A 12,600-nucleotide genomic window follows, 5' to 3' on the forward strand; every position below is an offset into this window, starting at 1 on the left:
ATTACTACATATGCTGTGCCATTATTTAGTGTGAGTGAGAGAGGCATTGGGTCATTTTCAGCTGTAGTAATTAAAAAAAAAATTAAATACTTTTAAAAGTATTGGTTTTGTGCTCTTAATCCACATTTCCCAATCTGTGAGCCCATAGAAATACTTCTTGGCTCTTTTCATTATCTATTCAATAAATAAGAGCTTTTTACAGGGTCTAAAAGAGGTTTGCAATTTTAAAAATATTGAAAATTGGTGCCTGCAATTCATCTACTCTTTGGATTAAATTATAACAGTAGTTTACAATGTTTATTACGAACAGTTGCTGTTGATCAACCATCACTGGTTCTTGCACATATACTAAAATATTTCACTTTTGTTTCTCATATAATTTCAGATACTAGAAATACAGTATGAATATTTTTAATAAAATGGTGCTTCCACAGGCAAAAAGATTCAGAAAGGACAGATGTGGTATTGCTATTTTTTTTTCCCTCCACCAAATGCAAAAATTGACAAGTTGGTCAATAATCAGTAATGCTGATTTTAAAAAAAAAGTTTGATTTGTTGATTTTTGGAGCTGTTGAAGGCCTATTTCCCTTTACTTGCCCATGCACAAGAAATAGTCTCAAGGCTCCTGGTAACTCCAGTCATGGAACAGAATGAGGTCATGCATGTCAAATGGAGACATAATTTCAAAATGACAAAAAATCCTATATTACTTTCTGGAAATGCTATAAGGTAGATTAAGTTGATAAAATTTTCAGTGAGTTAGGACTACTATAATGTCAGGATCACTAGTTTTTCACAAGGTAGCACATACCATAAAAAAATATTCTGGCATCTTTCTTAGTATGCTGGTAATCCTTTTCTGTTCTGTGAGAACACATTTGGGAGCTCTGCCTATTAGCAGAGATCGTGAAAGCATTAAAGCTTCAAGTTTAGTAAATATCTAAACCCCAAATTTTACCTAGCCTTTAGTTCGACTGATTTCTGATTCCATGAACTCAAACGAATTATTGATTATTTATTAGAATGATGTTTCATGTGGCTGTCTGTTGGCCATGGCATTAGTGCAAAGTTTGGTATGAGTTTATCATATGCTTTTAGGCCTTTTGTAATTGCCTGTTGTGAGCATTTTTGTCCTAAATGTCCATGAAAAGTACTGTTTATGTGTTTTATCCAAAACAAACACAAGAGTGTCAGAGTGAGCTGCACCACAGCAGAAAGGTAGTGCTTATAGTGTTAATGCAGAGTTGTGCTTGCTCCATGTTAATACTCCTATTAGGTTACTATGTTGTCTTAAATGGCGTGTTTTGTATCTAATGAAGAAATGTACCAAATGAACAAGATTAAGCAGTGGGGGAAAAAAGAGAGCTAAGAATAAATGTATTACTCCTAAAATTTTTTAGAAACAAGTTAACCCTTTCTCAGACTTTGAGAGGCAAAACAAAGGCCACCAAATACTGAAACTTGCTTTGATTAGAGCTTAGTAGCATTTTGCTAGTTAAATAATGAACTCTGTTTTGAAAGAAAGACTTTAAACATTGCTGGGTGTGGCATTTATGGGTTTGTTTGATAACATAGTAGTTTACAGCACATATAAAAATATCATTCTAGGACACTAAACAAGTTACAAAGTAGATGTAAATAAACTCTAAAAATGGTTAATACTGACTTTTGAACAGCTCTGCAGGACATCTTTGAGCTTCTTTTCCACAGGGAAGGGTAACAAAGCAAGTATTTATTTTATGTTCTTATAAATTATTTTCTTTGTATTTTCTTTAAATACTGCGAATACTTTAGTGCTTTTGGTTAAATGCAGAAATAGCTTGGAGTGGCACAATTTCTCAAAGACTGTGCCCACATATATTTAGACACAGAAGAATGACTGAGGCGTGAGCTTAGTTTATCAACACTGACAATGTCCAAGGGATTCAGCAAAGTATTCTTTGTGAAGGAGAGCAGACTACTGCTGTAATTCAGAAGTTAATTGAAGAAATTAAGTATGAATATTTTTGAGGTTTTTTTATGAGAAATTGGGCTTGAGGCAGATAGAAAAGTATTTAAGAGTCTTATGCTGTAGAACTGAATTTGATGAGGAAGATACAAGTTGAAAAGCTGTACAAACAAATGTAACTTGATTTCTGTCCTAGATGTCTGTTTTATTTTGCCTGCAAAAATTTAGTCCTTTCAACAAACTGCCAAAGCTTCTCTGGGCTTCTAGTCTGATCTGCCAGCAAAGATTTTTAATGACTACATATATCTAAGTTGTAAACTTGTTTTAGAATGCAATTTATTAATTTTTAGTGGTCTGAGGCATTATAAAGGAGCAATTTTTATTGAATGAAATTTGAATGCAAGTGGAAGAATCATAGCATTGATAAAAATATGTTAGACAACATCAGTAGATATAACGGGATGAGAGCTTGTTGTGAAAAATCTGGAACACTCAGTAAGATAAAATACTGTTTGGCGCAATCAATTTTTTTTCCTACAGGCAAGCAATTCAGTTGCAGTTTGATATTTAAAAGAGTTTTTTGGGATTGCAGGAGCAAAGCAATGTTCATTTCAGTAACTTAAATAGGAGGAATATATTAAGTATAATTAATAATAATAATATATTAAGTATAAAATTAATATTAATATATTAAGTAGGTGATAGTAATCACAAAATATATAATAAAAAATGATGGATTCTACTATGACCAAAAAAATTGAATAGCTTTGAAACAACTACTAACAGAAAAAACACAACGAGATGTGTTTTATGCTGATAAAGTAACTAAGACTTGTACTTTACTTATATAAAAATATACCCTTATTATATAATTAATATTTAGGAAAGGTTTGATATTTTGAACTTATTTATTGGGAGTATATTTCTCTTTTAAGGTAGGAAATGCTGTTCATTTTCAATGGAAAAAAGATCTTTTTGTCTGAAAGTTCTGAATGCTATAAAATATGACCCTATTTTTGCTCCTTAGGGTCACTTTAAACATCTTAATTTTTGATGATTTCATGGGCTTAAGTTCAGAATTTCAGTAAGGAACCATACATCTCTTCATTTACAGGGAGAATATGTGAGTGCTAAAAAAGATGTGATTCTTTGAAGCTGTCTTTGAATATGTGAGCTACAGCTTGACATATTTACAGTGTCTACAATGATGTTCCAGAATTTTAGCTGAATCTTCTTAAAAGTGAAAGTGTCTGTGCATTTCTTTCATCACTGCATACTTGGCATGGTCTGTCTTCAGCAGGTGCATCATGCACCATATAGACAGGCAGAGCCTTTTGTCACAGTCTACATTTATACACTAGACTTATGCTGTTGTTTAGTATTTTTTCCACACCACTCTTACAATTTTCACAAGACTGCTACTTTCTACACCGTTTGATGGAAAAGGAAAGTGTAGTGATGAGGCGATTGCTAGAGGAAGAAGCTTCCAAACTACTACTCGTATAGGGAGTCAGCAAACTCCAGGTATGTATTTGTACATATGTTTGCCTTCAACTTCGCTTCTGAATACTTGAAACCAGCCATATTTCACTTCCTGTTGTTTATGCAGTCAGAGAGAAAATACAGAGTGAAGCTGAAGCAAAAGCAGGAGTAGAAAAGGACAAGAAAAGGGATCATAATGGTCTACAGATTGGTGTATTAGCTGACATTATTTTGCTGCTCACAGACCTCACATTTTCATAGATCATAGAGTGTTGTCATACTCAGGTGTTGCAGCCTAGACAGATCTCTACCTTTAATCATTGCCATTGGTACATGTTTCCTGTCTCTTTTAAAAACTCTTGTGTTATCAGAGCAATGAAAAATACTTTTTAACTGATGTTTCCCGCCTTTTTATTTTAGAGAAAAAAAATCTGGTCTTTCCTTTTGATGATAAACATCTTAATTGATAATAATTATTTTAAGGCTACTCAGATATAATCCGTTTCTACTTTGTTTTTGCTCTGTAAGCCACATAGAAATAGTGTCCCTTGAGTATAACGTATTTGCTGTATTCACATAGTTTGTAGCCAGAGCACCAGAAAAGCCTGAGATGGATAATGTTGCCTTTGATCTGGTGAACTGAGTGCAGGGCTGGAAGCCTAGTAACCAAATCAGGGTTAAAATTCTCCATCTGAAAAAATTCTTTCCAAGGAAGTGCTACATGTTGCTGCTGTTAATTGTTATTAGTTTTGGTGCCAGTATCACCTCTACCTTTCCCTTTTTTTTTTTTCCTTAATTGAATACTATTACTGTGCTATAGTTTTCTTTTTTTAACTTTTTTTTTTTAATAACAGAAGATTTGGTGAGGTGTTCAACATCTCTAGAGTATGTGTATCAGCTAGGCTGATATATCATTCTGAGGATATAATGACTAGTCAGAAATTCAGTGATTGGTGTGGTGAAACTGTATTTATCAAATTAGATTGAAGGATAATGTTTTGCCGGTACTATTTCAGTGTTTTCCCTCAGACTGACCTGTTAGCAGGCCAGTTTTTTTTTTTTTGTCCCTTACCTTCTTTCTTCTTTTTGGCAGAGCTGATCACATCCATAAATTAAGATTAGCTTGTAACACTTTGGTACTAGCATGATAACTCATCACATGTATTAAATTTAGCTCAAAGAAAACAGCTGCTCATCTTTATTCTGCATTCCTCCAAATAATATACTTTTATTTGGTTTTCTCCTTTTTTTTTTTTAATGTAGAATAAAAAGTCCTTTTTTAGAAAAAAAGTTTATATTGTTTTGTAAAATAATTTCTCAAGTATGGACAATAAAAATGGGAAGTTAGTGTTAGAAACACTGATGTTGACAAAATATATTTGGGCTTTCTGGCTTCTGAATTTGAAAGCTTGAAATGTTTTGCTAAACATGTCACAGGATCATATGATATCAAGAAAAAGATTGCTTATATGTTTGTGTACATACAAAATTGACCTTTGTGATGCAGCTTGACATCTAAACACTAAAAGCAGTCATTTGTTTTGACAGCAGAATTAATTGAGGCTAAAACAGTCGAAATTCCACTTGTATCAAGCTGTTCATTAGGAACTGCTGTCTGGCTTTAGTGCTGTCAGAAAAATAACCTGTTCTGCTATGATTAAATAGCAGAATGATGGTCGGTCCACTGAATTTGAGAAAGAGGTTGAATAAACTTTCTACTGCGGAAACAATTCAGAAGTGACACGCTGCAAGGGGGGTCAGAATGTGCATTGATATCCAGCTGAGCTGTCAACTGGCACTGAGCCAGGCACGCAAAGCTTTGCCATTTGAAGCAGCATGTGAAGCATATGCAGTTTAAAAAAAATTGTTCTCCTTTCATGCATGATTTACACTTAGAGACAAATTTTTGTTTTTGTTGAAAACAAGAATATGGTTTGTTACTGCATTTGTAACTACAGGTACAGATTTATGGAGTATTTTTAAAAGATTTTGCCTGAAACAGATATGTTAATGTTTATATGTGTGCATGCATGTGTGTAAACTGATGCCTCAGGCTGCAGGGAAAGGCAGTTTTCGGGAGGAGTGTTTTGAGGGTCAGGGTGTTTCTAGTTACTGAAAATTATGTGAAGTTAATACCAGGATAATGTTTCTTTCTGACATGCATGCTCCCCTTAAGATATAAAGGACATAGTTTTCAAAAGGAGATGCAAATGTAAAGCAGTTCTTACTTGATTTGTTGACTTCTTGATTTAACTTTTTAGCTCTGTCGGATTTTCCAGTTCATTGATATACTTACTGGGGGCACTTTTTCAGTGTATGACATAATATTATGTTTTCCTTACTAGTAACATTGGTTGACTTTTGCATTTGACTTGTTTATTTAAGAATCCAAACAGTAAATTGTTTTTTCCTCTGAATTGAGGAAGGTCGGAATTATTTTATTATTTTGACATTAGCAAAACATTCTCCCAGCATCTCCCTCACAGAGGTTTGATATAAAATTTATATAATAGACAGGCTAGAAAACCTCTATATAGGGTTTTGTGGAGAGAGGTTTTGTCTTTTTTTTTTTTTAAGTAGCAGATATTGGTTATAAAGATAGTTTCTGTAGTTGCCTTGAATATACTCTGAAAGTACTGTTCCCATAGATGCAAGCTATGTAGGAGATTCTGTAAGATAATGTACAGTGCAATTAAATCTTCTTCATTTGTCTGACAATAAGAACATTATCTCCTTATTTCTAGCTATATACTCTACCTTTAGTGGCATGAAAGCTCACTTACATGCCACTTGTAACAAGAGAAACATTACATGTAGTTACTGAACAGTCTAGGAGATGCATCTTGAGATGCATCCTTACTCACTGGTGCTTAATTTATGCAGGTGTCACTTCTTGTAAATTATGAAATTAACTAAAATAAAAATCACACTGTATTATAATACTGTATAAATTATATTTATACAAATTACTTTTTTCTGTTCCAGCAAACAAAAGCTGCCTTATTTTCAAGAGCCTAAGAACTGAACCAATCCTGGTGGATTTGCTTTAGTTTCTTGTCAATTTGCAGCTGTCTGCCTGCATTTTTTTTTGTGAAACTATACTCCATTTGCTTTCTCTTCTTGTCCTTATTCTGTCGCAGTTGGTAGAATACTTTGAGCATTCAAAAGCTCAGTGCAGCTTGCAGTGATGCTTGCTGTGAATTTGTATGTACAATTAGAGGAGCTTACTGATTTTTGATGTCTGCTTCCTTTGTGGAATACTACTATTTCTCATTGGCATCTAGATAGCTAAGTATAATACTTAAGTGATGGGAATCTCACTAGATACTCACATCTCTTTCTGTTGCAAAGGCTAACCTTCATTTCTGCACTTTATTAATTTTTTTCTATTCTGTGTGTCTACACTATGTAGAGGTATTTGAGGTGTTAAAGCCAGTGTTACCAATGTGTGGGTTAATATAGCAGCAGGGAGAGTTGACTTTTGAAAGTTGCACTGTCCTTGCAACAGAACATTAAATCAAAGACCTGTGCAAGGATTGGACTAGATCTCAGCTATAACTTTTTATTTACTGAAAAAGTTTTGAAATGTCTTTTTGTTTTTTACAGTACTGCTGTAGTTTTAGAGTTTAGTTTTGTGTTCATATGACTGCTTGAGAATGGGCTTCCTTCTCAATTCACATTATTGTCTTGTTATGAGAAAAAGAGCAAAGGAAATTTTAGTGCTTTGATTGCAGTACTGCCAAATGGTAATATCAGCATTATCACTTGCACTGCAGTATGGCACCATTTAAATGGTTCTTTCAGTGCCTTAGGCTATCATGTGGCATGGACTCTAGAGACTACTTCAAGGAATGACTTCAGTTCCCAACATCAGCACTGCTTCTTAAATGTGAAGCAACTGCTTTTCTTTCTTTTAATGTTGCAATGGACATTTAATCTGTTTACTTGCATCAATAATTTTAATGATTGTAATAATCCAGATTTTGAGCTGAAGTCCTTGTTGGTGTTAAGCCTTTGTCTACAGTACAATCACTGGGGACAAGTCTGTTCTGAAAACTTTTTACCTCATAGAGGTAATGCATCCATCTTAAAAACTTCATGTAGTTGTTACAGAAGTTATTGAGATACCAGGACATGAGTTTGCGTGCTTTGACTTCCATTTGTATATTACATCTGTCTGGCAATCTCCATTAATGCAAATCCACTGGTAGTTCTTGATTTTAGCAACTTTTGACTTCCCGACTTCTGATTAAGGAATCAGAAAGATATGCATTTTGGTGTCTCAGAGGGGATTTTTTGAGTTGGATTTTTTTAGAGGTTTGGGGGATTTTTTCAGTGCTAGTGCAGCTGCTTTTTTTTCCATGTTATATACAGATAGTGGGCAATGCTAGAAAACTTAAGAAACTCTGAATTCCTTATTGATGCTATGCTCCCATAATAGTATGTGTGCCTAAGGCCTTCTGGCTGCCTAGGAGACTGCAGCTGGTTCTAGCAGAGGACAGTGTGGTGACAATTCACAGTTCTGGCTGGACAGCAGTATTATCACCTCTTTGGACTCAAAGACATCTGTCTGCAGGAAACTCCAGCTGTTATGCAGGCTGTTGGAAGCTTCTCAAAGCTATCCTGGTTTGTAAGTCAGTACACTATGGAGTGCCACAATAGACAGGAAATGTCTATTTCTGAAATGTTACTTTGATTAAAAATACTATGCCCAAGGCAAAATATGGTACTCTTCATGGCAGACATACAGGAAGCAAAACTGTTGGGAGATCTGAAGTTACAGAGCAAAACTCATCAGAAAATTTAAAACTGAGAAATTTCACTCTGCCCCATTCAAAAGGGCAGACTGGATGCACAGAATATTCTTAGTTGGAAGGTATCCACAAGTATCACCAGGTCCAGCTCTTAAGTGAATAGTCCATATAGGGATTGAACCCACAACCTAAGTGTTAATAGCACCATGCCCTAACCAACTGAGCTAATTAGAGACAGCCACTGATATGAATTGCTGAAATTCCAAAGAAAGAAGGGCCCTATACAAATGTGAGTAGGAAAGGTAAGTTACTACCAAAATAGGTTTTTGAATTGTAAGTGGCTCACATGATATCTGTGTGTTTCTGTAGTAAGGAAGAATGTCTTCAAATAAAAATTCCTACAAGGTATAAAAAACTCACCTTTAAAGGCAAGTGTTCTAGGCAAGCATAATGAAAAAAAAAATTAACTTAGATGTCTTGTTAAAGAAAATATTTTCTTTCTTCTTATTTTAGAAGTGGAAGTTAAGATTCTGATCTGAAATACGGATGAGCTATATTGAGCCTTCATTATTTCTTTTAATCATTAGTGTAAAAGTTTTAAAATTAAGGGGATCACTCTTAGTGGAAAGGGTAAAGAAATGGTGGAGTTCTGAAAAAGCCTGAGTATTTTATTCCTTCGAAAATATGTGAGTCTCAGTGTTTTCAGGTTTCTTTCTTTGGCTTTAGGGATGAGTGTTTGTGGTTGTTTTGGCTTTTAAAATTTTTTTCCTAGCAAAATGAGAATATCTTTAGAAGCAAGAAATACAAGCAGTTGAATCATTAGTAAAGTGATGAAAAATGAATAGTCTGAAGTGTAGTCCTGAAGAAGTAACTGTTGTGTTCTTCAGCATCTATATTTTATGGCATTTTTATGAATGTCTTGCTTAATATCCTTAATAGACTTTAATTTTTTATTTGTAAAACAAAATGTTCATTAAATCTATATGAAGATGTAGACATGTACTGTTCTAAAAATAAGTTTTCCTGAATTTTTTTCTATTCTTTTGTTTTACAAGATATCCAGGTTTGCTTCATTTTAGAGCATGCTGACTTTGTTTTACTGTATATTTAGTGAAAGTATTGGAAGATTAGTGTAAAAATATTTATGCTGTGCAACAGATTGAGAGGGCTGTAAGGAGTTTGCATCTTGTCATTCTGTATTGAATAATTAGACTTGCATTTGAAGTAATTTACTAATTGAAATTCAAAAGTATGTTAAGACTGCTATTTGAGATTTGTCTTTTAATATTCTGCTCTCAAGAGCATCATTTGGTGGCCAAACAATTACATTATGATAAGTGAGATATTGATGGGCTTTAGTCCAAAATTCTGATCCTGCTCTGTTACAAACATTTAAATTTGTTTTTACTGATTAGGAAAATTTTGCAAACTCAGTCTTAATTAGAGTAAATATAAATTAATACTTTGAGCATGCCATAATTTAAAAAAAAATGGGAAGTCATTAGAAGTATTTTTCCCCCTCTGTCTTATCTGTAATGTATAGGAACATAAACTTGTGTGCATGCTGTCAAAATGTCTGTGGAAAGGTAAGTAATAACCCCTGTGGCACAGTGATAGCATGCTAAACTTTTTCTTCTGTGGATACAGATACAAGGTAATCCAACATGGGCTGGAAGAAAACATGCCTGCCTGCATGTGCTTTCTGTTTTCATTGCACTTCCACAAGTGCTGGTATGATTCTATCATTCCCTGAACAAAATCCTACAGAAACTCACGCTGGTTTCTGTACACATGCTTCCTAAAATGTCTCATAGTGGGATTAAATAAATTCTACGTTTAGGAATATATAGGAATCAATGTCGCTTAGGACATCAGTTTGCAACAGCAACTGACTCTTAATTTATGGCAAATATAATGTGACTAATTTCTTTAGATCCAGAACTTAGCTAGTGTTCTCTTTTTTTTTTATTTTTGGGCCTGTTGGGTCCTAATAATTTTTTTGAAAAAAATTATTTATTGCTGTGTTTAAGGTTTTATGTGCCACTTCTAATTGTGTAGGCAATAGGCTGTGGAGAGGAAACACTAGAACTAGTAATGCAGGGTTAGAAAAAATGTGACTTTCAAAATTAGGGCTTTAGCTTTTACTTTTTAATTTTTACTTACACATTTCTTGTTCATTAAAAGAAAATAAATTGAAAACCTTACACTGATGGTATATTATAAATGCAATTTTGAATGAGGACACCAATTAGATATATTCAATTGAATTGTAGTTAGATGATGACTAGTATTTTCATTTTTCAGTATGAAGGAGTGAAAAAATTGCTTTACATATGTGATTTTGCAGTATCTTTGGCAATCAGCAGAGTAATTGTGCCTTTCAGTTACTACCAACATTTGTAATTTGATTATCTCATATTTTCAGGAAATACTAGTTTTCATTAAAATAGATGAAATTTAACCTAATGTTTATTTTCATTTTCATTTTTTAAGGCCCTATTGAGTTTGAAGAATGTAACACATCCAGTGTAGCTGAAGGTGAGTTGCCATAGCATAACATGAGAATGCTGCGAATAAGGAGCTGAACTGTGAAGCAGAGAGTGTGTCTGTGTAACTTTAAAGTGCTCCAGTACACTAAAATGCAGTTTTTATTTTGAGAAACAAACTTCAATGTGACTGATGCTTTGGGTTTTAGCTTTTATGTTTTTCAGGTTCTCTACTGCCTAGTATGTAACTCTGAAACTTCGTATCAGGTGTTTGTAGGTTCTCTTCACAGGGTAGTTAGACAAAACAATCCCATCCCATCTAGAGAATCAAAGACAACCATTACCCAAAAAGCATAAACAATGGTGAAGAGAAGGGGGCAAGCCGGGGGCGGGGACTGAGACTTCATGACCTGGAGCTGTTATTGGACAATTGAACCCAATATGTAGATGAACCAAAACCTATTAAAATGTAAAAACATGTGACTGGGATCCATCTTAGATTCATCCTGGGTGTAGCCCTGGCCAGGCTCTTGTACTGCCCAAGGTGTATCCTTCAAAGGCCCTTCAATATATACTTATTTTGTCCATTTAGCTCTGTCTAGTCTCTGTTCCAGGTCAGCCTTTCTAGGCATCAAGGTCTATAAAACGTTTATAAGGCTAATGCATAAAGGTCAGATAACTTGAATGTTTCTTACAAGTATACTTTGGCTAAGGCTTTGTCTTGGCAGAGGTTTGGATTTGATTCAGTTATGAATGTGTTGTAGCTTAATTTACAATTGTCAAAACAATGGGCTCTTCCCATTGTTACTGTGTTAGTTAAACTAAGCCTAATGTAGTGTTATGGTTGCAAAGTCTTTCTTTGTTGGTGCAGCTTTTTTGCGTAGGGGATTGTTTTAAGTGGTTAAGAGCTGCTTTCTGTCCATAAGCTATGTCTTTACTTGTGGGACAGAGGAGTCAGCAGTATAACTTATAGCATCCAAAAACTTTTTTAAGTTGCCAAGATTTTAGCTGAGACTTAAAATCTCTTCTAACTGAAGCAGAGAAAATCCATGTTCAGAAATTACTCTCATACTCCATTTGCCATTGTTTTGGGCTGCATAAGACACAAAGGAAAAACAAAACCAGACATTTAAAAATAATCTTGGAGAAGATTATGTGCCTCAGTATGTATTACTGACTGTACAGCTACCTAATTTGAGAAGTTTGGAGTTATTGAAAATTTATAGGAGTGGAGAGACTCCTTATGTGCTGTGTAATGTATTTTTGTAAAGGTAAATATAATAAAGTGCTTGAATTAACAGTGATTTAATTTTGGAAACCAAATTATTTCTACCATTCTGCTGAAAAGCATGCTGTCAGTAGTATCATGCATCAAAACCAAATTGTAGACTAGCTGGATCAGGTGCTTGCACTTAGTCATTTTGTTTGACAGTCTGCTTTGCTTCAGCAAACATTGTGAAGAAGCAGATGTGGCAGTAAGTCTGAGGGAATATTTAAGTGTTTTTTAGCTTTAGTGCATTAAGTGGGAATTAAAGCATTTTTTTCAGTACTGTAGCTATATGTATCCAGTGCTTAAAGCAGGGAAGAAACAAAAGGGGAGAAGTGTAATTCCAAACTAAGTGAGAACGAGTCTTGGAGCTGGATACAGTACCGGGAAATCATGAACTCACATCATCTGGAAAGCCAAGAAACACTCTTTTTTGTAACAGGACCAAGATCTTACTTTTGAGGAAAGACAGGAGCTTGCAGCTCCTGGGAACACACAGGACAGAAGAAATAACAGGGTGTTGAACTGCAGTAGTTGGGGACGGCAGTATTCAGTTTCTCATCCATGACGATTCAGGATCACCTGGAGCAACAGCTCCTGTTGAGTTTTTGTGATCCGTGTCCTCTTCCTCAAAACTGTCTATTAAAAAAAACAACAGAGTCT

At 34.5% G+C, this 12,600-nt stretch overlaps 1 protein-coding gene across 8 annotated transcripts in view; it reads left to right on the plus strand.

Moving 5' to 3' along the window:
- Positions 1–12,600, plus strand: part of FCHO2 (FCH and mu domain containing endocytic adaptor 2) — an 80,785-nt gene that overhangs the window by 29,103 nt on the left and 39,082 nt on the right. For all 8 annotated transcript variants that reach the window (XM_085567617.1, XM_085567622.1, XM_085567618.1 and 5 more), the window contains one exon: positions 10,678–10,722. In XM_085567617.1, the coding sequence (XP_085423743.1) occupies positions 10,678–10,722 (45 nt within the window). The remainder of the gene's footprint in view (positions 1–10,677; positions 10,723–12,600) is intronic.

This window comes from Lonchura striata, chromosome Z, assembly GCF_050655825.1.
Source record: "Lonchura striata isolate lonStrDom1 chromosome Z, ASM5065582v1, whole genome shotgun sequence".
NCBI classification, from domain to species: Eukaryota; Metazoa; Chordata; class Aves; order Passeriformes; family Estrildidae; genus Lonchura; species Lonchura striata.